Source organism: Mobula birostris, chromosome 22, assembly GCF_030028105.1.
Source record: "Mobula birostris isolate sMobBir1 chromosome 22, sMobBir1.hap1, whole genome shotgun sequence".
Taxonomy (NCBI): domain Eukaryota; kingdom Metazoa; phylum Chordata; class Chondrichthyes; order Myliobatiformes; family Myliobatidae; genus Mobula; species Mobula birostris.
In genome coordinates this window covers 16,094,980-16,121,279 of record NC_092391.1, presented here as the reverse complement: position 1 = coordinate 16,121,279, position 26,300 = coordinate 16,094,980, and the positions used below count along the sequence as shown (strand labels likewise).

At 38.3% G+C, this 26,300-nt stretch overlaps 1 protein-coding gene across 2 annotated transcripts in view; it reads right to left on the bottom strand.

The window, feature by feature from the left end:
- Positions 1–26,300, bottom strand: part of med27 (mediator complex subunit 27) — a 279,537-nt gene that overhangs the window by 23,051 nt on the left and 230,186 nt on the right. For both annotated transcript variants that reach the window (XM_072240110.1, XM_072240112.1), the window contains exon 5: positions 11,624–11,731. In XM_072240110.1, coding sequence (XP_072096211.1) covers positions 11,624–11,731 — 108 coding nt within the window. The remainder of the gene's footprint in view (positions 1–11,623; positions 11,732–26,300) is intronic.

Sequence of the window (26,300 nt, the reverse complement as noted above, 5' to 3'; positions counted from 1 at the left end):
AGACTAGCCAGATAGAAAATGAGGTACTGGTCCTCCAACCTGAGTGTGACCTCATCATGGCAGTAGAGGTGGCCATGGACTCTCTTGGAGCCTATGTGATATTACTAAACTACCACATTTTAATAAGAAAGATCAGCCTTCCCTTATCTAGAGCATTCTGCAAACATGTTAACTTCACCTATAACCATCTTCATTCAAATTAGGCTTTATATATTTCATTTCTGTTGTCTGCAGATGAATTACTTTTCTTGGAATGAAACAAGTAGAAATCAAGATGCAGTTTGCTGGTGTCTGACTTCTCACCCTGAATCTGAGCTCAACCATCAGACTTGTGAAAAGTCTCTTTTGTGTGTGTTTATAGGAATCTGCTGGAAAAACGTATTAGGTCAGAGAGACCCAAACATGATCAGGCAAAACTGAAAATCATTTATTAATGCTCCATTTCCCTACTCCATCCCAGTCCAGCACCAGGTAACTCTTGCAAGTTCTACGTAGCTGTGTGAACTAAACTACAATTGCAGGAAGTGTCGATTACTTATAATCCCTGTTTCTTGCTAAATGGATATTTTCCCAGCTCATCAGTACAAGGGTTAGATTCCGAACTCTTTTCTTCTTCTATGTGATTTAAAATCCTAATATGCACAGGGAAATTGTATCCAAGCTGGATTTTTCTATGTGTAAATTTAATAAATTCGTGCAGAGAGTGACTAAGATTCTTTGCATTGACTGAAGCCCACCAAACACCAACACTTATAATGTTCAGCATTTCAAAATAAGTAACTCATAGCATAAAACAGACTGTATCTATTTCACAGTTAAGTTAATGACCCTGCCTGCCAAAAGGTAGGTGCAAATGAAATTTAAGAAAACGAAGTCTGGATGAGAACTGCCATTCACACCATTGAAGATCATCTTCTTCAGCAACTTCTTTAAAAGCAAAATCCAACCAGATACAGACTCTTAACTTTGAACTATCTCACAAATTATTTTAAACATTTACCAGTTTTTAAGAAAAAAAAGATTTAAACTTATATTTAAAAGTATACAAAAGGAACATCCCATCTACTAATTGAATATTTGATACAAACTTGATTTCTACTAACTTCCTTGTTTTCAAGTTGTAAAACATACACTGTGGCCAATTTATTAGGTGCAGGAGTATATCTAATAAAATAGCCACAAGAGTGGAACTCGATGTCTTCAACTGCTGTAGCCAAAAAAATGTTATTTTGACAGTAAAAAAAAATCTAAATAGTGACAGAATGCAAAGCTTTGAAATACAGAAAAAATGGGTATGCCTTTGCACAATTTTACAAATGTTTATTGAGTATACAAGTAAAGCGGGCAATTTAAAATATTATTGTTTGTTACTGTGGGAAGTTACAGTATGAAGGTATTGGTCAGACTGCAACTAGGCTATTAAGTGATAGCATTAGTTTTCTTATTTTAAGAAAAGATGTTGTTGTGTTGGAAGTAGTTCAAATACATTTTTTTTATGAGAAAGGATTCGATAGAAAAGGCTGGCATCACTGGAATTTAAAAGGGGGACAGATGACATGACTGAAATATACAAGATCCTGAGCGGACATGACAGAGTCAATATAGAGAAAATGATTCTTCTTGCAGAGGTCAGTCGTGTAAGACAGAGATGAGGTAAAAAAAAATCACAAATGTTGGAAACTAGAATGATAAAAATGAACACTGGAAGGACTTTGCAGGTCAAGCAGCAGCTGTGGAGGCAAATAACACGTCAACATTTTTGGTTGAGTCGAAACGTCAACTTTCATCTTTTTGATTGCTGTTTCATGGATGTTGCCACAATGATACTTGCACCATTTGATCTGGCTACAAATAGTCTAAATAGGGACAGGGCTAGGCTATGTAGCCTCTCGAACCTGTCACACCATGACTGATCTGACTGCAATCTCAGTTCCACATTCTTGTTTACCAGTGGTAATCATTCAGTGACTTGCTTCTCAACCTACTACTGCCTTAAAAATATTCAAGGGTTCTGCTTCCACTATCTTTTGAGGAAAGGAGGGCTAGCAGTATGGTTAGTGGAGCTGCTGAAGCACAGTGCCAAAGATTTAGGTTCAATCCTGACCTCAAGTGCTTTCTGTGTTTGAACACTTCCCTGTGGCCATGTGGATTCCTCTGGGTGCTCTGGTTACATTCAACATTACCAAGTCATGCAGGTTAGTAGTCAAAGTAAAAAAAATATATCAAAGTATGTATATGTTACCATATACTAACTTGAGATACATTTACAGGAAAATACAAAAACAAAACAATTTATGAAAAACTGAAAATAAATGAAGTTGATTGGTTGCTTTAAATTTCCCAATGCGCGTAGCTGATTTTTAGAATCTGGGGCTGTCGTTAGGATATACAGAGAACACAAAAACATAAGAAGTAGGAGCAGAAGTTGGCCATCTGGCCCGTCAAGCCTGCTCTACCATTCAATAAGATCATGGCTGATCTGGCCACAGACTCATCTCCACTTACCTGCTTTTTCCCCATAAATTTATGGATGTAAAAGGTGTAAATTAACCTTTTAGCTTGAGGTGAAGTTCAGAACTTAAGAGACATTGAGTTAAGATGATGGTTGCAATAAGCAATAATGTGCTGATGATTTTAAAAAAAGAGAGCAGTTAAGAATATGGAATGCAAGTAGGTAATTTAATTATAACATTCATTTTGGATGAGTATCTGAAAGAGAAGAACATACATGGCTTTTTTCTTCTTCTTCTTCTTGTTTTATGGCAGTTGGCACCCAGCTGAATGGAGACCAGTACACTCTGGAAACGCTGAATGGTCCCCTTCCATTTAGCAACCATTCTGTGACTTCATCATTTTTAATTTCAGTATTCTGTTTTGGAATTTGTAATTACCTCTAATGGTTCATTTCTTGTTATAATATTGTAAGAAATTTGTAAAATTACACCCAACATCTTTAATGGACTCTGTTGATATGTTTAATTAATATTCATAGCCATCCCCTCATTATCATTGTGATTCCTTTTATGAATGCTCTCCTTCTTCTCAGGATTTAACAGGCCAGTCAATCCATTTCGATTTCCAGTCAATCTGCTTTCATGTGCCATTAAACATTTCTGATTGCTTCTTTTTAATGACATTAATTCCCATAAGGACAGCCACCACTTGTGGCTCATGCTAGGTTACCCACCCTTTCCTCAATATCCATGACTTCTCCTAAATAGACAAATGCAATTTTGTCATCAATGGCATTTAGATAGGTGCTTGGACAGGAAAGGTGTAGTGGAATACTGGTCTCATGCTGGCAATAGAATTGACATCACAATCGGCTTGGATGAGGTGGGTTGAAAGCGACTGTTTCTGATTTTATGAAATTATAGAAATTACAACTTTATCATTACACCCAAAATGACCAGCAAACGTACAGATGTGCTGTCTCCTAATCCAGCTTCTTTCACAACCATTCCCCTGTGTTCCAAGAAGCAGTTCTAATTTTCCTCAATTTGATCTTATTAGAGTTCACTACACTGTAAATAATACTGCAGTGATCACCTGTTTAGATTGCTCAGTTTCCCACTGCAAGCAGCTTAATTTAAGGGAGTAGTTAAATACTGACTACTCTAATGCAGAGGGCACTTGCTCTTCGATATTGATTTACAATGTTTTCAAAAATGTTTCATTCTTATGGTACAAACAGGTTGCCCACAATGTGTCTGTGATTTATGACATCTTTGTGGTGATCGAATGTACTAACCATGCTGAGAATTAGTTGGCAAGCTGGTGACCTAGTGTACCACAAAGTACTGCTGTATTAGGGCAATACAGCATAACAACTACAGTCTCATTGTTGTTCCTCAAGCCACCATCAGTTGACCTAAAATATGAACCTCAGTCAGCTATCTAACATCGGTGGGCCAAATAGTTTTCTTTTATCAATGAACTTGTACTAATCAAGGTGTTCTATTTGAAGCTATTTTATTTATTATGTACATGCTTGCACATTCATATTGCCATCATAATATATGGAGCAGTTTTATTGTGTGGCCGCTTGGAACCAATGTAACTGACCCTGTACTGTAAGTCTTTGGAATGTGGGAGGAATCCTAGGCACCAGGAGGAAACCCACTTGATCATTGAAAGAATGTACAAACTCCTTACAGACAGAGGAAGGAATAGAAACCGGGTTGCTGGCACTGTAACGTGTTTCACTAATCACAATGCTACTGCCTCGCACACCAAAGCACCAAGACTGATATATATCCTGTCAATGTCAGATCCTTTCTGTTGCTTTTTTTCTAGCATTCTCTCATGGAATGAGAACAACTCTGCATAAACTGTAAAGGAAGTATCTGGAACACGGTTTGAAGCCTGGAAATTTGTTCAGTGTTTACTAAGCTGATCCATCACCCTAGTAAAAGACTGTAATTACCAATTACAATATCAGTTACCAAATTAGCAATACTTATTAAGGCGGAATCATATCCAGAGCTTTCCTGCATGGTTACACACCGGATAAATTTGTTCTGCCTTGGGGCATGAATACCTCTTTTACGCTTGAAGATGATAACTCATGCTGATAAAAGCTTGTCAGGTACCTGCAGGTTTATGGTTCGTCCTTTAGTTTATTAGCTGAGAATCCAGTCTTCAGAAGAAGTTTTCACAACAGAGAGAAGTCAAAAAAAAAAGGAAGCTAAACTGATTTTTTTTACCCTTCTAATCCTAAGATCACTTCAGCCAAAGATATGCTCTCATTAATGTACATCACAGCATGAACAAAAGCTGACTAGCTTGATTATTCAGAATGACTTGCAATGCTGTCTGCAATGATTTAAAGAAAGAGTTTCTGTGTTTTTGGCAAAATATTCAATTATCTGTAATTTGCACATTTTTCGCATGAACTTAAAACACGTCAGTTATGATGAAAGGAAATATCAGGTAAAAAGGACACAGGAAACGTATACAACAGTAAATTGAATTTACGAATCATCTTGAATGCAATAAAGTTTCCCAAAATGCTTAACAGTAAAATGCTGGGAACCTGAAATTAAACAAAAAATGTTGGAGACACAGGTCAGGAGTTAAAGTTTCAGGTCAATAACTTTCAGTTCCAATGACAAGGTTATTGACCTGAAATATTAAGCCCATTTTTGTCTTCACATATTCTGCCTGATTTGTTGAGATTTATTCTGTTTTATCCCAGGATGCCTTACAGGGACATAATAAAACAAAAATTATTTTCACTACTATGGCAGTGAGCCAATATTTACTCACCTTGAAAGACAATTATTAAGAAAGAGAATGAGCAGATTGAAGAAACACAACCATACAAATTAACTATTATCAGGCAACTTAGGTATAAATTAGAGTCATAGATTTGTACAGCACGTAAAAAATTGTTTAAATTTGATCTACTGGACCTGATATAATACTTCTGGGCAAGGGTTTCTCCTGACCATGTAATCCTGTTGCAATGCTCTCACACCTTCAAGCAATAGATCAAAAGCCAACAAAATAAATAATGCACTTTCACTTGTACATTATTGCTCATTTATGCACCTTCAATCACTGAAACCACAATTTCAGGCACTTTCTGCATCTAAATTAAATCCAAGCTATTTTTGCTGTAGGTTTTTCTTCATGGCAAGCCAAGTAACGAAGGATTTGAAGGTCATCGGAATGATTTCAAAAGGACAGAACAAGTCAAACTGTTCCCTGTATCTAATATCAAACAGGGCTCATGTCAGCACTGATTAATGAACCCACATTCAGCAACACCACCCCCCCCAAAACATATCCCACTTTGAAGTTAGGATGATCGGGGATCAGAAATGACCCAGGAGACAGATTTCAGCATCTTTGAACCTTTGCTTTGAAAGATTTTTTCTCTCTCTGCCATTTTGGGAGGCACTTCCTTGCCCCTGTTACTGCGTAGCTAACAATGCCTTGGCACAAATACAACCTTAGTGATTTGAGATGAAGCTTAAGTCATGGCTGCATGCACATCTTCACAATCAACACAGAAAAATATTTACTGAAGAATTATAAGATCATAGTCTTTTCTCCAATGGAAAAAAAGTGGAATTAACAATCAAGATTTAGCATTTTGCCTGCTTCAGCATTTCAACAAATTATTCTTTTTTATTATTTATCAGATATCACAAAAAATGATCAATAGTCAATTTCAAATAATACAAGGTTTTTAATTATATTCTTGTTCAGCTGGAGATTTTATTCATTATCACTTTCATCATTAAATACAGAACCAATAGTCCAAATACTTTGTTAGTCATCTTTCCTCACCCCTCTTCAGGTTTGGTCGAAGAAGTAGAAGGATGCACTGTCTTATTTTTCATAATGTCAATCAAGGTGAATAAATATTGTGAAAATGCTGACATTATACACTAGTTCTCTTGCGTATGAACTGAAATACAATCAATGGCAACATTATTAGCTATACTTGCTTGTTAACGCAAGTGTCTAATCAGTCACTCAATGTCAGCAAGACCAAAGAGCTGATTATTGACTACAGGAGGAGGAAACTGGAAACTGGAGCTCCATAAGCCAGTCCTAATCAGGGTTCAGTGGTGGAGAGGATCAGCAAATTTAAATTCCTTGGTGTTATCATTTCAAAGGATCTATGGGTCCAGTACGCAAGTGCCATCACAAAGAAGTACAGCAGAATCTCTACTTTTGTAGAAGTTTGCATAGATGTAAAACTGTGACAAACTTCTATAGATGTGTGGTGGAAAGTATACTGACAACTTGGTATGGAAACACCAATGACCTTGAATGGAAAAGAATACAAAATGTAATGGAATTAGACCAGTCCATCAAGTTAAAGCCTTCTCCACCATTGAGCACATCTACAAGGATCAATGTCACAGGAAAGCAGCAGCCATCATCAAGGACCCCCACCATGCTCTCTTCTTTCCTGTGCCATCAATAAAATACAGAAGCCACACAATCAGATTCAGGAACAGTATTTTACACAACCATTAGGTTCTTGAACTGGGGGGGATAACTTCAGTCAACTTCACTTACCCCAACACTGAACTATTCCCACTACCTATGGACTCACTTTCAAGGACTCTTCATTTCATCATAATCTTTCCTTACAGAAATGAATAAAGAGTCGACATTTCAGCCCAAAGTGTTTTCCATAGATGCTGCCTGACCTGCTGACTTCCTCCAGCATTTTCTATGTGTGACTCTGGATTTCCAACATCTGTAGAATCTCTTGTACTTAATCTTTCCTTTACAGTTTGAGGAGAGAGCAAGATAAAAACAAAAGTAATGACACCTCTACCCATGGAAGAGTAATAACATTATCATTTCTCTGTTCAATATTGCTCATACAATAAACATGTCAAGATTCAAACAAGATTATATTGAATCAAACTACCTTGCAACATGTATGTATTCAATGTGGTTAGTAGCGCTTGGAAATGTTTGTTACAAAGCAGAGAAGCAGTAAAACAAACTCACTGTGAAGATTAATACACCAAGTTTATATATGGCAAGGTATTAGTTGATGCTTTGCAACTGGTTTTTAAGACTTTACTATTAGTGATTATGATATGGATGAACAACCATATTTATTTACCTTTTTTGCACTGAGGGCTGTGGGAAACATTTAATTTTCAAAATGATCCATTTATTAGTCTACATAACAGAAGATATAGCTTGACAGCACTTGAGCCCAGGTGCAGTATGAAACATGAAAGCTCAAATTTGCAACCAGGCAGCTAGGAATCAATGATTCAACTACCAGAGTGGCAAAGATGAACTCTGGTGCGAAAGGATATAGAATGTGTCATATTTAATACATCAAAGAGAGTGAATAAGCTGATATGTCAATGAACAAATAGTCCTGGGATACCCTTCAAACATTCATGAGATCAATAGATTACAATTGTTTTGCAGTAATGAATAACACAAAGATGAAAAAAGCACAACACAAGGGCATGGAGAACTCACATTTTCTCCTAATTTGCAAAACTTCTGTGTCAGCACTAGCTTCTGTTTCTACAAAACTGAATCAAACTCTTTTAGAAGTGCTCCCTCCTTTTTAATGTCTTCTAAGAATTAACTGCAACCACCTACTGTGCGATTCCACACACCTTCAAAGTTCAAAGTCCATTTATTATCAAAGTATGTACACAGTACACAACCTTGAGATTCGTCTTCTTGCAGGCAGCCACAAAATAAAGAAACACAATAGAACCTGTTCAAAGAAATATCCCACACAAGACCCAAAGTGTGAAAAACAGAACAAATCGTGCAAACAATAAAAAGTAAACAAATAACATCAGCCGTAAGTCCCCAAAAGTGAGTCCTCAGCATTCTGCCGATGATAGTTGACAGCATTGTGCTGATGGTATGTGTCAATGGCTGCAAACCGCAGCTGCAGAATTAGTTCAGCACTGAAGTGCTCTAATTAAATCATGTAAATAGCTCTAAACAAATAAACAAAAACACAAGGAACATGAATGACAGAACTCTCAAAGCGAGTCTACAACTCTGGAGCGCATTCAGCGCAAAGGCAAGCCCGTCTTTAAGCCCGATAGTTGCAGGTAACAGCCACTTGAGAACCCGGTGGTGTGGGACCCAAGACTCCTGGACCTTCCACCTGCTGGCAGTAGCAAGAGAGATCAGTCAAATGCAGACAGATGGCACTGACCACCCCTGTCTGTTTTCCACTCACGTTGTCCACAATTTAAATCTTGCTTGACACTTTAAATGGCGCGGAGTAATGAAGCAGACCACAGATTTGTGTTCCGCCTTTAGGAATCAACACAGAATCTCACCCACGCCAAATTCCCCCGGAGGTCGCAGAAGTTCCAAATCTATCAGTTGGCCCAAAATACATGCTTAAAAGGGAAATTACAAGCTCTAATCAATCACAGTTCAGAAGAAGAGGTGGAAGAAGTATATTTATAAGAAGAATAGTATTCAGTAGTTTTGTAAGCTATCTGCAAGATGTCACCATTATTTACTCGTGCCATTTTGACACTTCTGTAATGAACTTCTGTCACTGGAATTCAAGTTCCTAACCTTCTTCATCATACTTTTCATTTTTTTTATATAAAGAAAACCTTTTAGTTGAGTTCTGCAATGGATTCCCAAAGTTTTCAGTTTAACTGGCAATCTTCCAGATGGAACTTTGCAAGTGTCCTCTGAAAATTTAAAATCAAGTCCCTTATAGGAACTTCTGCCACCCTTGAGGAGACTCAAGATACACCAGATGAAGAAAACACAATAGATGCGAAGCTCCTGAGTTTTCAAGGACCCACCAACAAAATAGTGGAGAATAGTAAAGTGGAATAGAAACTGGTTAGAAAAACTGCAAACAAAATGCAAGCTGGGAGTAAACAGGAAGAATGTTTAGAATGGATAGCTGTGTTAGTAGAGGTTCCATTCCGAAATTTCTTATGGTCACTGCAAAACAATATTTGTGTAAGATAGTAATAAAAAACTACTATACTTCGGAGGAAATCCTTGCAAGCAAGAAATCAGTGAGCAGCCTCGTAATATTAAGGTTAATGCATGCAAAGGAAAGGGAACACCTTTTGTACAGCATTACTGCTTCCTGTGGGACCAACTATCTTGCTCGCCTTAGGTCGCATCTGGAAATTCCAGTTGGCAGACAATTTCCCTCCACGCCGCTCTGACATATTGGGAAATCATGTACTCAGCAGGTTACAGCAGTGGTTTACCTTTATCTACTGCTGGGTGAGTTTAAAGAGATCACCACCTCTTGCAGTGGATGACCAGGACGTCTAAGTGCCTTGTCGTGCTCTTAGCACTCCACCAATGCCTGCTGGCCTGCCTTCTTAACCGTTGGACCATTAATCGGTCTCCTCTACTCCATCTGCCAGGGCCAGACTTCACACGCTGGAATAGGCAAATCCCCAACCTCACCGAGGGTCGAAGACCCATTGGCTACCCTCACCTGGTTTGGCCCATCTGCTGAGATGAACTAGGTTTTCTAACAACAGGATATAGATTTTATGGTTTAATTGGTTTTAAATTGTTTTGGTTCTCTAATTTCAGACATTTTAAAGCATTAAAAAAGGATCCTAAGAAGAAAAATGGATACTAAAAAGGAAAAAGGATAATACAGCAAAATCTGTGAACACACCTTTGCTGATTGGAAGTTTATTCAAACAAGTTTAGCAATGCAACACACATCAAGGTTGCTGGTGAACGCAGCAGGCCAGGCAGCATCTCTAGGAAGAGGTACAGTCGACGTTTCAGGCCAAGACCCTTCGTCAGGACTAACTGAAGGAAGAGTGAGTAAGAGATTTGAAAGTCGGAGGGGGAGGGGGAGATCCAAAATGATAGGAGAAGACAGGAGGGGGAGGGATGGAGCCAAGAGCTGGACAGGTGATTGGCAAAAGGGATACGAGAGGATCATGGGACAGGAGGTCCGGGAAGAAAGACGGGGGGGGCGGGGGCAGAACCCAGAGGATGGGCAAGGGGTATATTCAGAGGGACAGAGGGACAGAGGGAGAAAAAGGAGAGTGAGAGAAAGAATGTGTGTATAAAAATAAATAACAGATGGGGTACGAGGGGGAGGTGGGGCATTAGCAGAAGTTAGAGAAGTCGATGTTCATGCCATCAGGTTGGAGGCTACCCAGACGGAATATAAGGTGTTGTTCCTCCAACCTGAGTGTGGCTTCATCTTTACAGTAGAGGAGGCCGTGGATGGACATGTCAGAATGGAAATGGGATACGACGGAAGTTTAGCAATGAATCATATAATCACAAGGGATACTAGAAATCCAAGTCAACACACACACAATGCCAGCAGAACTCAGTAGGTCATGCAGCATCCGTGGAAATTAATAAACAATCAATGTTTTGGGTTGAGACTCTTCACTAGTACTAGAAAGGAAGTGTGAAGAAGCCAGAATAAGAAGGTGGGGGAGGAAGAGATAAGCTTGAAGGTGACAGGTGAAGCCAGGTGAGTGGGGAGGGGTGATGGGATGAAGTAAGAAGCTGGGAGGTGTTAAGCAGAAAAGGCAAAGGGCTAGAGAAGGAATCTGATAGGAGAGGAGAAAGGGAAGGAGGAGGGGCACCAGGGGGAGGTGATAGGCAGGTGAGGAGAAGAGGTAAGAGGCCAGTGTGGGGAAATGAAGAAAAGTATTGAATCAACCATTTTATAGGTGTAGCTTGTTTTGAGAATCATATGACTCTATAATGTTGTGCAAGGCTCTTCCACAGCACAGACTCACTATTTGAATCTAGATTTATCCTTTAATACAGTTCATTGTTAAACCTGGACAAGATGAGATTTCTGCCCATTTCTGCAGTGAGCTATTATATTTCTATGTGCTAAATCTTTCAATTTATTGCTCAGAAACATTCTTATTATTTTACCTATCATCAATGGTAGTTAATAGTTGTTTGTAAGCATGAACCCACTGGAGTTTTGATATTTAACCATTATCTTTTAATATATACAATATTATATATTTTTTCCATAAGCACAATGAAAGTTATAAATTTCTCCAGTTTCTAATATAATGCCCATCTATAAAAATACGCTGATAAATTGTTGTGGTAAGTGATGCACATCCTGATTTCTTATCATGAACCAAGTTAATTGCTCAGATGTCCATACCTTCCCATCTTCTGTGTAGACGTTTTCATTGTAAGCCTTAACGATTGTCCGATCAATGAATAGACTCCTCATTACAACAATTGCCTTTAAAACCTTTCCAAGCGTAACCTGTTAGAAACAATAAGGAAATGCCAATCAATTATTAGGGAAGTTTGATTCTTTCCAGATGCAGAAAGTTGCTAGGTATGATCTTGACAAAACATTAGCATGCTTGGTCACAGGATATAATTTTCTCACATGATATTTAAATGCACCCATGATCAGAGATGCTGTTATCTTTAGGGTAATCCATTTATAATAAGCATTTCATTAGATGTCACAGGAACTTATGTCTATTTGGCAGAATGCACAATTAAACAATTGAACTCTTTTAAATGTAGAGACAGCAATGACCTAATGAAAGGTCTCAGCCCAAAGTATTGACTGTTTATTCCTCTTCAAAGATGGTGCCTGGCCTGCTAAGTTCATAAAACACTGAACATAGAAATCTACAGCACATTACAGGCCCCTCAGCCCATAATGTTGTGCCGACCATGTAACCTACTCTAGAAACTCTCTAGAATTACCCTACCACAAAGCCCTCTATTTTTCCAAGCTCCATGTATCTATCTAATAGTCTCTTAAAAGACCCTATTGTATCTGCCTCCACCACCGTCACCGGCAGTGCATTCCACACACACACACCACTCCTTGTGTGAAAAACTTACCCCTGACATCCCCTCTGTACCTACTTCCAGGCACTTTAAAACTGTGCCCCTCATGTTAGCTGTTTCAGCCCTGGGAAAAAATCTCTGGCTATCTACGCGATCAATGCCTTTCATTATCTTACACATCTCTATCAGGTCACCTCTCATCTTCTGTCGCTCCAAGAAAAGGTCAGGTTCACTCAACCTATGCTCATAAGGAACACTCTCCAATCCAAGCATCATCCATGTAAACCTCCTCTGCACTCTTTCTATAGTATTCACATCCTTCCTGTTGTGAGTGACCAGAACTGAACACAGCACTCCAAGTGGGATCTGACCAAGGTCTTAGATAGCTGTAACATTACCTCACGGCTCTTGAACTCAATCCCACAGGTGACAAATGCCATCACACCATACGCCTTCTCAACAACACTGTCAACCGGCGCAGCAGCTTTGAGTGTCCTATGGACACACACCAAGATCTCTCTGATCCTCCACACTGCCAAAATTCTTACCATTAATACTACATTCTGTCTTTTGAACTCCATCTGTCATTTCTCAGCCCAGTTCTGCATCCTATTGATGTCCTGTTGTAACCTCTGACAACCTTCCAGACTATCCACAACACCCCCAAACATACTAACCCACCCTTCTACTTCTTCCTCCAGGTCACTTATAAAACTCACAAAGAGGAAGGGTCCCAGAATAGATCCCTACGGAACACCACTGGTCACAGACCTCATGCAGAATACAAACCACCCTTTGCCTTCTGTGGGCACCCCAATTCTGGATCCACAAATCATGGTCTCCTTGGATCCCATGTCCCCTTACTTCCTCCAGCATTTTGTGTGTGTTATTCTGGATTTCCAGTATCTGAAGAATCTCGTGTTAGTGATCTGACAAAAGCCTTACAATTATGAATTGATTTAACAAGAAGTATATGAACAAAATATTCTGAGTCGTTAGAAATCCAAGCTCAGGAACATAAATACGAAGGATGCTATTTTCCAACTGTGCCTGTGCCATTTTCCTGAGTAATCTAATTCCTAATCCCATAGAGCCAGCTGCTATGGATGCCAAGGATGATAATTTTTAATAGGCAGTGCCTCAGGAAGACAGCATCTACCATTAAGAGCATTTCCCTTTGTATCACCAACATTGGGGACGAGATATAGGAGGCTGAATGAGTTACACAATGATTCAGTAACGGCTTCTTCTCCTCCTCCCCTCCAGTATCAGATTTCTGAACACTCCATGAACCTCACTCTTCCATTTTTGGCCACTAATTTTGTAATTCTATCTTTGCATTGTACTGCTGCTGTAAAACAACAAATTTCACATCATACAAGTTAATGATATTAAATCTGATTCTGAGTCTTTCCCGTAACCTATGCTCTTGCACATGTCCATTAACTTTACCCTGATTCTCTAACTACCCACTTATATTAGAGTACACTAGAGTACCAAACAGTATAGAACTTCAGAGCAAATTGAAGCGTGGGGGGCGGGGATCCTAAGAAATCACAATGGGAACACAGAGAACAAAACAGGAGATGATCACATTAGAGCTGCTGCAGAAGTAAAGCAGTAACACCACCTTATTTCCCTTAGTGAAATAAGGAGGATCTGCATTACTTGAAGAGTGGTTAAAATGTAACTGAGGCAAAGAAATGCTTTTTTCAAAAGGATTTCAAAACTCACTGAGTATATGGGAACGCAAACACGAAGAAATCTGCAGGCGCTGGAAATTCAAGCAACACACATCAAAGTTGCTGGTGAATGCAGCAGGCCAGGCAGCATCTCTAGGAAGAGGCACAGTCAACGTTTCGGGCCGCGACCCTTTGTCAGGACTAACTGAAGGAAGAGCTGGTAAGAGATTTGAAAGTGGGAGAGGGAGAGGTAGATCCAAAATGATAGGAGACGAAGGGTCTCGGCCCAAAATGTCGACTGTACCTCTTCCTAGAGATGCTGCCTGGCCTGCTGCGTTCACCAGCAAACTTTGATGTGTGTTGAGTATATGGGAAGTTGTGGGATAGGGGACAGAGCAATAGAAATTATGCTCTATTCTTGGTTGGTACAGCTGTAACGAAACCCAATTTCCCTCTGGATCAATAAAGTATATCTATCTATCTAAATAAATAAAAGGCATATTCTCACAGCCTCTTGTGTAAGTGGAATATAAGCACACGAAAACTGCATGGGCTGAATGGCCTGTACTGAATACACCATGCAATTCCAAATTATTTTTCCAAAACATAAATGATGGTACTCAATTTAAATCTGTGACTGTTTTCAGAAGCTGAGGGATCAATACATTTTCAAATCACCAGACTCTCACTTCCTGTCTCCAGGCAATCACTGGTCTCACTTTAGCTCCCTCTATAAAATGACTTGGTTAAGATCAACTCGCAGTGTATGACTGGCAAGGGCAATTATTTGTCTGCATGGCCATTACTGTGGAATTTGGTGATGGATTTCACATTGCTGTAGTCCTGAAATATTGTGAAGAACAATAGTTTCTACTAGTAGAAATACAGTAATAAAAAAGAGCAACACACACAAGAAAGGGTATTATTAGTAATCAGCTGCATCAACTCCAGGGAAAACTTTTAGAAACCTGTCAAACACATCTAACATGCACTATATTACACTTAGCTCTCTGCATTAGCTGTGAGAAATGTGGCTGCAGGCTATAATGAGCTTTTAATCCCAAAGAACACTTCAGAAAGTTGCTCAATACACCAGGTCGCACAGCCAGAGGCTATAATAATTACAGAGTTCTGTGAATCTTTCTACTGTGAGTTAATGCAGCTAATATTCTTACAACTGTTAACAATTAATCAGCATATTTAATCAGTTATTACTACAAAAGAAATGAAGTTAGAAGTAAGGCTGTCAACAGTTAATTTTATTAATTGATTGTGCATGTTGCACATGGAAGTCACAACATTTGCCTTGCATGCTGTTCTGGGAATGCCAGTGCACTAAACTAAAAAAAATCAATTTTATCATGTACCAGGAATTAAAATGAGACAGTGCAAGGCACAGTCCAGAAGCGTAGGAAAGTACATTGCATGAGGAATAATTCTGGTTATTACATCATTTTCTTTTTCCTTTTACTCTTGATTTGGAATCAGTTCACAGTCTCTCCTGGCTTTTCTTTGTTGATGTGACTGAAGTAGAATCATTGGTACAAGCAAATGAACCATCATGTTGTGGTTCAATATTTCACAGTAACAATATAATGCATCATTCCTACCCTCAAAAAACCAACATAGTCATTAGTTAGATCATCATTTCAAAGTCACTATAAATGATTCTTGGAAATACTTTATTTGTACTATCCTCTTGAATCCTTCTATCACTTTGAATACCTTAAACACATGAGATTCTGCAGATGCTTGAAATCCAGAGCAATGCACACAAAATGCTGGAGGAACTCAGAAGGTCAGGCAGCACTGATGGAGAGGAATAAACAGGTGACATTTCCAGCCAAGATCCTTCGACAGAATGGGAGAGGAAGGGGGAAGAAGCCGGAATAACAAAGGCAGATCGTGTTGGGTCCCATGGACCTGGTGGATAGTGGGCTTAGGAGCCGTGACCACTGCAAAAGCCTCCACAGTGCTCCTCCAACATGCTTGCCATCATCAAGTCATGCCTCTTTTAATGAGCTGGGGATGTCCTGAGGAATAGCCAAGGTTTGCTGGCAAGTCAACAGCTGAAGCAGCTAGCACAGTGAGAGGCCAGTTGAATCAGAAGCTAGAATAGTGGGAGATGACAACTACAGGCCTAACAGACCCATCCCACAGACCAGATGTTGACTGTAGGCTGTTTGCAGCACATCACGATTCTCAGAGTCCGCCATGTCTTTACAATAAAAATCTCATTCCTCTGCCTTTTATTATGTGGTATTATTCAATAATATGGGCCAGCTGGTGGTGCAATGGACTTTGAGGCAGATGGTCCTGAGTTTGAATCTGACCGGGTCCCAACCTGGGCAGCAGCAGTATCTGTGAAGAAGAAAGGCCTGGCAATCTACTTCAGTGTCTTGCCACAAAAACTCTATGGACAACTACACTATCCATAGGGTTGCTATGAGTTGACGATGACGACTTGACGGCACCCAACAACAACAATTATGCAATATATCCAAGAATCCCAGATAAGGTGTTGAGATCACTGTTCAACCCCTGGTTTTGGTGTTTACCTAACAAAGACATTCTACACATTTTTCACATGAAGATGGGCTTGTTTGCATCAAACAGAAGAAATCTAATGCCCAATAAATTAATTTTTGACAGAGGAGTAAAAATGGCAATAAGAAGGCAAATTTATTTAGTTTTTTTTTGTATGTTCCCAGTTGCAGTCAACCATGTTGGCTTTCTGACTATGTGCAAATCCAATACATATTTTATTTAGAGATTCAGCACGGTAACAAGCCCTTCTAGCCCTAGGAGCACACACCACCCAATTTCACCCATGTGAATATCACAGATCACTTAAGCCCCAAATAGAGTAAAAGAAATCTCTTGAAAAACATTATTATTGGCAAGAAGGCTAGATATATCTTCTTGGGAAATTAGAAGTTAGAACAAAATGCTTGGCTCAATGCCTTAGGAACTTTAACAGCAATTAAAAAGCAATAGTTATTAATGAGACCAATAGATGAAGTTAAGAAACAGTGAGCTGGGATTTTCAATTGGTGAACACATAAAACAAAATTAATTAGAACATAAAACGGAATTTTCTTTTTTTCCTGTTTATCAGAATAATTAATCACATTGGGCCACATGGAGAAAATAATTTTATTACGAAGACTTACAGATCTAGACGAGACGAGATTCTCCTAACTTATTGTATATAGATTAAAAGAATTTTAATTTTTATTGATAAATATGATACATCATTTATTATTATATTGTAATTTGTCCTCTACTGTGCCTATTGTTTAGTTTATTAATTATTGTACTGCCCTGCACTGTTTTGTGCACTTTATGTAGTCCTGAGCAGGTCTGTAGTCTAGTGCAGCTTTTATGTTTTTTTATGTAGTCGAGTGTAGCCTTGTGCTGTCTCACATAGTCTAGTGTAGTTTTGTGTTGTTTCATGTAGCACCATGGTCCTGGAGGAACGTTGTTTCGTTTTTACTGTGAACTGTACCAGCAGCTTATGGTTGAAATGACAATAAACTTGACTTGACTTGATAAAGACCAAAAGAAAGGGTAATAAGTCAAATTTTCTTGAACTCAGCTCACCACCTGTAATCATTGTCAGCCTGCATTTATCTAGACCAGATATGGAGGATCAATCTTGCCCCTCAGTTTTCTCCCAAAATCCAAAAACATATGGGTTAGGGATTGTAAGTTGTGGACATGCTATGTTGTTGTCAGAAGTATAGCTACACTTACGAACGGTCCCCGACACATCTTTGGACTGAACAGGTTGTTAACGCAAATGACACATTTCACTGTACAGTACTGTAGTAATTTTTCATATTGCACTGTACTACTGACACAAAAAAAATTTCATGACATATGTGAGTGACGATAAACATGATTTCTGATATGGGTCTCTATTGTGGACTGAGAGTGGGAAGGGGATAGGTAAAGGGGAATCATGGATGGGAAAGGGGGAAGGGAGAGGTGAGGGAGTGGAAAGCACCAGAGAGCCATTCTGTAATGATCAATAAACCAACTGGGGCAGGTGGTAGCACAGGTGCAGACACAATCAGTCCTGAGACACCAGGCAAGGTCATATGATTCCAAACAATTGGTTTACTAATCATGTTTCAATGTGCATGTGGCAAATAAAGATAATCTTTAATCTTTAGGAGTTAGCAGGTGAGTTCTTAACAGCAGCTGGACTTCAACCATTGATGTTCTGTCCCCAAGCACATTCAGGCTTTCACAGAAGATAAAATTAAGTTTGGAGATTGTCAAATCTGTGAAGTACTTTTAGTAACTTTTTAAACATCTTCATTTAGAGACATTTAACAACAACTGATGAAAACAATAATCATTATAGCATTAAAGATACTATTTAAAACACAAACTTCAGTAAAATAAAGAAAAATATTTCATCCTCCTCTTGCACAGGTGAAGACTGCCAAAATGAAGAAGGTCTCCAATCCTAAACTGCCCCTGATGTGGTTTAGGTTAATTCTCCAGTATGCTGCTGGGTAGATCTTAACAAGACATGTGGATTGCAATGAAAGAATGTTTAAAAGCTCCATTTTAGTGTTAAAAACACTACAGGACTATTAAAACAAAAACTTCACGTCATCTTAAAAGTTTCTTCTCCAGGCAGTTAATCTGATCAACCATTCTAGTTAGCCCCTACCACCTCTATCTATTACCCCTGTCATGCCACTGCACTGTAAACACTTTAAACCATTTTTTTATAATGCTGCTTACATTGTAAATACATGCTGATATTTATGTATTCATGCACATTTTGTTCTACATCTGTACTTTAACCTCTAGCTTCATTTTTAATATAATTCTCTATTCTTTATAATTGATGAATGTTGTTGTTCTCTGCTGCATGTCACGGCCTAACCAACACACCACAGCTAATTCCTAATGCTGTACATCAAAATGTATACAGTGAATAAAGCTGATCCTTGAAATCCTGCGGTTCACTTGGAAAATGCTGACTACAGTCAAGAAAATTCATCCCAATAAAACGCAATAAACAAGAATCAATCCAGTGTTAAAATTTATATCATCAGTAGTTTAACAATGGTTCTGTTAGTCTTTCATAGACATAAATGATACAGAATTAATGATACATAAATGATACAGATAATCTTGTATGTCCAATCCATTGAGCTCAATAGCCTAAAGCGAACAAAGGATTTTAAGGAAGTTCTCAGTAATTTCAGACTAAATGTTAAGCAAAGTCATTGTGGTATCTACCATTACAAACAATTAAGGATGGCCAGCCAATCTAATACTTTGCATTATTTTAATTGAACACTTCAAACCAATTGAATATTGCAATGAATAAGTGTCAAGAAAGTGGTCTTGGAGAAGGCTTCTTCTTCTCCACTTACTGTGAACTCAAATAATAATTATAACATTATTTTAGTATGTTCACTATAAAACTAATAAACACACTAGATATTTCAAACACGAGGAAGTCTGCAGATGCTGCAAACCCAAAGCAACACACAAAATGCTGAAGGAACTCAGCAGGTCAGGTAGCATCTATGGAAAAGAATAAACAGTCAATGTTTCGGGCCAAGATCCTTCTTCAGGACTGAGAAGGAAGGGGGAAGGCACCTGAATAAAAAGGCAGGAAAAGAGGAAAGAGGCTAGCTAGAAGGTGACCAGGTGGATGGGAAAGATCAAAGGCTGGAGAAGAAAGAATCTGATAGGAGAGGAGAGTGGACAATAGGAGAAGGGGAATGAGGAGGTGATCCCAGGGGAAGTAATAGGTAGGTGAGAAGAAGTGAAAAGTCAGAATAGGGAATAGAGGGTGTGGGGGAATTTGTTCACCAGAAGGAGAAAATTGATATTCATGCCATCAGGTTACACAGGGTACCCAGACAGAATACAAGGTGTTGCTCCTCCACTCTGAGGGTGGCCTCATCTTGGCACAAGAGGAGGCCATGGATCAACATGTCAGAATGGGAATGGGAATCCGAATTAAAATGTTTAGCCACCAAGAAGCCCCGCTTGTGGCAGATGGTGCAGAGGTGCTCGACGAAGCGGTCCCCCAAATTTACGATGGGTCTCTCCAATGTAGTGAAAGCTGCATCGGGAGCGCTGGATATAACAGGCGACCCCAGCAGATTTACAGGTGAAGTGTTGCCTCACCTGGAAGGACTGTTTGGGGACCTGAATGGAGGTAAGGAAAGAGGTGTATGGGCACATGTATCGCTTGAGTTGCTTGTAGGCATAAGTGCTGGAGGGAGATTAATGGGGAGGTACGAATGGACAAGGGAATTAAATTGCAGAGGGAGCAATCCCTGCAGGAAGCTGGGGGGGGGGGGTGGGTGGAGGTAACAGATATGTTAAGTGATAGAATCCTCTGGAGGTGGCCGAAGTTGCAGAGAATAATTTGTTGATCGCAGAGGCTGATTGGGTGGTAGGTAAGGAAAAGAGGGATTCTATCACTATTACACCAGCAAAAAGATGGGGTGACCGCAGATGTACGGGAAATGGAGGAGATGTTTGTGAGGGCAGCATCAGTAGTATAGGGAGGAAATCTCAGTTGTTCTGGAATGGAAAGCTGCATCCTGGAAACAGATACACCAGAGGCAAAGGGGCTGAGAAAAGGGAATAGCATTTTTACAAGAGATAGGATGGGAAGAGGTATAGTCAAAATAACCATGAGAATCAGTAAGTTTATGATAGATGACGGCTGATAGTTTGTTGCCAGAGGTGGGGACAGAGAGATCAAGGAAGAGGAGAGAGGTGCCCTAGATGGACAAAGTGAATTTAAAGGCAGGGTGGAAATTAGAGATAAAATTGATAAAATTGATGAGCCCAGCATTGGTGCATTAAGCAGAGCCAGTGTAGTCGTCAATCTAGCAGAGGAAGAGCTGGGGAGTATAACTAGAGAAGGCTTCGAACATAGACTGTTCTACATAGCCAACAAAGAGCAAGGCATAGCTTAGGGCCATGCGAGTGTCCATGGCTACCTCTCAGGCTGATATTTATTAAGGAAGCATACTCCATTTTAACCCAGTTATTTCAAAACCATGTAACCATGGTTTTGTCTCAATCTTCATTCGAACATGACGAGGATTAAATTGGCAGCAAAGCAAGACAAGGTGCTCAAATAAAAACAAAGTTCTGGGACAGTTAGGTTAGGGAGCGTTTAGAATTAGGCAACCTAGAATCAAAATATCAAATCTTCAGGAATGGAAATATTTGCTACCTGGACTAAGAACACAAACTGATTCCAATTATTCTTCAAACTGTTATTTTGATTTTTGTATATTTTACAGCAAGGCTACATACAATAATCAAAACAAAAAAAAAATTCTCAGCATGGACTGAGGAAATTACTTCCCAGTAACTTTACACTGCAATTTGAAACATGAATAGTGTTTGTTTAGGATTTTTGAGAGTTGTTAAAAATAATTATATTTCATCAAGGTTTCATGTAGGGTTTTCTTCCAGCATATAACCACAAAATGTTTGGATTGTCTTGACTTTTGCTGCATTGTGTTTAATATATTTACTTTATCAATGCTATCACCAATAATTAATGAAATGATTAATGTTAAGGAAATAAAGTGTTCCAATAATAATTAGCCCAGGCAGTACCAGTCTTGATAGAAACATAAACATAACCATAACCTGGAGACTGACTGATCTTAGATACACTACTCCCCTTGGCTGGTATGGCAGCTAGGAAAAGTAATAAATCATAAATTTATAATTATACAGGATCAAGATTCCACAAATACTATTGTTTTGGACACTGTAAAATCAATCATGTATAACCATTTCCACAGAACTAAGATAGTGAAGTTTATTTTTATATTGTATGAAAACAATGTGTAAACTCAGCTGTCTTGGTAAAGGCAAAATAAACAAAACTATAGAATGAATATTATCTATGTCTTCTAGGGAACATTTGAAAAACAGAAAAAGCAACAAAACTACAAGAAATATAATCAAAATACAGATCTCCGATTTATGAGGCCTGATTAATTAAAGATTTGCAATTGAATGAATTGAGCACAATTGTGTGATTACTGCACATCCAATTTATCAAAAAATGGAGACCTGGATCACAGTTGGACATATTCCAGGTGAAAAATACTTAATTCACTGACAGATTTCTAGGCTATCCTAAATTAGACAGGGCACAAAAAAGTCAGTCATGAGGATCTATTAGCTAGAGACTCAGCCTGAACTACCTCACAAATCTCTTGACATAATACTTTAATCATCTAGACAGAAATCTAAGACATACAGAGGCTTTGCATGTTCACATTTTTAAAACATGCTGCTGTTTCCAGTGGCAACTTTTAAAGGATTCAAAGATGCCTTCCCTGAAGGTGTGCCCAGCTCTTGGGTTTAGACAATCAAATCCATAATGCAGCTTCTTTGATTGCTTTTAAGAAACACAGGAAAATAGAATGAGAAGGCTATTCAGTCTTTTTGATCCTACTCCATCTTTCAATATGATCACATGACTGTTTGTCTGTCTTAATATCATATTTCAAGTCTTTATCCTTACTCTTTGATGTCCAGAAAATCTATCCATCTCCTTCTCAAACAGTTTCAGTGACTTGGACTCAATGGATTTCTATGATAGAGATTCCACATGTTTATCATTCACCAATTAAAGAAATTTATCATATCAGTTCTAGATATCTCACCTAGTATCCAGAGACTGTACCTCCCTATCCCAGATCTCCTCCAAACCCCCATATACAACCAGCTGAGTCCTCTCAGAATTTTATATTTTTCACTGATATACTCCACTCTAATTAGTGCCACACGTAATCTTCCAACTTTTTAAATTTGTGGTTCTAGATAAAATCATAAAGATTCAATTCCTATGAGTTCCAAAATGCTGTATTTTGCATTTTTCTCCAAACTGAAAACACATCTGTTCATCCTGCTAATCCACAAATGGTCTTCCACTGAATTTTACAGGCCTCATCATAATTTGTCACATCAATAGGAAACTGGAGGATCTGAAGTAACAACTAATCCAAATCCTGAAATGATAATTGCAGACCCAGAATGTACATCAGTCAGCAATTTTAAATGATTTTCTTTTGGTTTAACTCCAAAATTTAAAAAGTATTTTCATCTTCCTCCAATATCCTTTCTGTTAAAATTAAAGAAAAACACTAATCTAACAATACCACAAGATTAAATCTTTGAGGTGTTTCTACAAATGAAGCTTCTAAATTCAAAATATGGTAAGAATTGATTTACTCCCAAGTGTAAGTGAAGTATAAACACATTCCTTGGCCTCTGGGATAGTAGTTAATGAAGCAAAAGAGCTAAGAATTGATGTTTTCTAATCTCCTGACTCATGAAATTCAAATAGGATTCAAAAAGAAAGCGTAAAAGAGAATTATTAGTTAGGCTTCAGGATTAGATCTGGGTACTTCTAAGGGACTGGTGATTCTTTCCATATGCAACATATACACATAACTTGAGTTTAAAAAAAGATAAATCACAAGATGTGGCAACGCTAACATTTAGTGCCCACCTCGTAATGTCCATGGACTAAGGGAACAGTTAAATATCCACACATTGATAGACTTAGAGTTATAAAAATGCTAGAAAGTGTAAAGATGGCAAACTTCCTTCTCTGAAGGATACTGAAGAACAAAATAAGATTTTACAATAATTAAGAAGTTCCATACATAATGTTACTAAGAATCTATTTCTTCCAATTTTTAAAAAAATTGCTTAATTGTTTGAATTTAAATTTCCCAGTTGTCATGGTGAAATCTGAATGTGTATCTCTGGGACAATTCCCCAGTCTCTAGTACAGATCTTGTAAATTAACCATTGTGTTGCCTTCCATGCTTTTCTTCTCTAGCCTGGAGACACTAAGACTAGTTGTGGCATGACTCATTTTCACTTATGTAGAAATACTGACACTGTCAAACTATGATTCATCATTATTATTATCAGGTTATCAGAGAAGATGTCCTCAGTATATTTCATTCAAGGTAAGAGGGCAGTCATAGAAATGTTCCAGGAAAAATAATGTTAATAAAACCTGCTCTAATGGCATAAAGGATTTGTGTAATTTAACTTCACTTACAGTAACCTATTGCTAGTGGCAATGAGCCATTTGAATGAACAGCTAACCAATTAGCCTTGGCAAACGGCAAGTGAAAAGGAGGGCAATTGATTTGCTTTACACATGGTGTGCTCTGTGCATGAGCTGATTTAAAAATTTCCCATTCAGGCAAACCAACCTGAAGTAATAAAAGGACCTTATTACTTCATAAGGAGGAAGGGGCACACCACGAAAATTAGATGAGAAAATTATAAAATGTTCTAACATTTCATAGCAAGTATGTAATCTCAGGTAACGCTATTGTGTAGGTCCTGCGACTTAAACCTACAAGCCTGTTACAGATTTGCAGGAAACAGATTTAGCATATATCTGTATTAACACTGGGACTTAGATTCAGACATAAAAGGCAAATATATGGTCCACTCTCCCCTCATATCAGATTCTTTACTCTCTAGCCCTTTACCTTTCCTACCCATCTGGTTTCACCTATCACCTTCTAGCTATCCTTGTTCCCCAACCACCTTTTTATTTCCTCTTCCTTTCCAATCCTGGAGAAAGGTCTTGGCCTGAAACAGCGACTGTTTATTCATTTCCATAGATGCTGCCTGGCCTGCTGAGTTCCTCCAGCATTTTGTGTGTGTTGCTTTGGATTTCCAGCATCTGTAGCATCTGTAGAATTTCTCTTGTAAATATTTCTGTAGACAATTGGAGTCCTGGTATCTCAAGGTTGTGACCAGTTTTTACATACAAACATACATACAGAAATAGATAAATAGAAAATATACATACACACAATACATACATACATAGATTGAAGGTATTTATATGTACAGATCAATGTGATAAAGGCAGACTGATTGAAATCTTAATTTTTTAAAGCTCATTAACAATAGAAAATACACAAACTCCATTAGCAATAAGTCTATTAGACACAAGAAACAGTTGTTTAAGATCCTTTACAGAACACCTCTACCTGAAATGTTAATTTATATTTTCAGATGCAGATAAAGAAACTAATACCTTCAATTTGCAGCACTTGGAGTTTATATTCGCAATTTTGAAGATAACACTGCGATTTTAAATTTATTTGAAGGAATGTCCATTTTTGTCAATTAAAACCTCAGAGCAGCATAATTAAAATGTTGAGTTTCATCAAATGCAATTTAAAAGCATCCAAGGCAAATTTTCGCAAAAGGTGCTTACAGATTTTATTGAGGATCCAGAACCATTACTAGGCATTATTCTATTATAAGGCAGCTCTTTGATTTATGAAGCATATATGTGGTGGACTTCAAATGGATGCAGGTTTTACTTTGATCCTTTGTTTGCTCCACTCCTTAAAATATGGTGATTCCATGCTGGATTCAGGTTTACTGTTGCTGGCTATCCACTGGTAATTCAGTGAAAAGCCTATGATTCATGTCTTTGGCTTTACATTAACAGCTTCTGTAAATCATACTGCTGATACATCTGCCTTCAATAGTTATCTACATTGGTACCATCTCTGGTATGAAAGTGAACAGTGAAAATGACATCAATTTTTCCCCTAGCTATTATGAGCGCATAAGAAGGTCAATCCTAATTCTCCTCTCTGATCAAACTGAGATCAGCTAACAGAATCACCTATCCAACGGACAGACCACTAGTTAGCCTTATAGATCCTTCAGCTTTACTAAGATGATGGGTGAAGATTTGTCTCAAGACCACTTTACAGCCTGGACCCCACATTCTTTAAAAGCCCAAAATCTACCTTAGCCTTGAATATACTTAAGCACAGGATTCATATACATGTGGGGAAGAAGATTTCAAAGATTTACAAACTGCTTAGTGTAAAAACAAACTCAACTCTGTTCAGCTCCTTATCTTGACAAAGCTTTCTAGTCCAAGATTTTCCAGTCAGTAAAAATATTCTCTCAGCATCTACACAGCCATTCATCTTGTATGTCACAATGAGGCACAGCAGTCAAGCAGTTTTAAATATGCACTTTCGTGTCAGCACATTTTCAATTACCTCTTTCATGAGATTCAGTAAAGGTTCAGTTTGTAGATATCTTCATCTTTGAACAGGTACAGCAAACCTCTCAGGGCTTGCACGTTGGATATTTCTTTTGAAAGATGTTTTGATCCAATATTTATGTGTGTTCAAAGCATGGAGCTTCAAAATTAAATATCTTTAAATTTGAAAATTTTAACACTCCTGCACCCATTTTAAATAACTTTGGATTTTTACAAAAATTTCAACCTGTAATAAGGAGGGATGC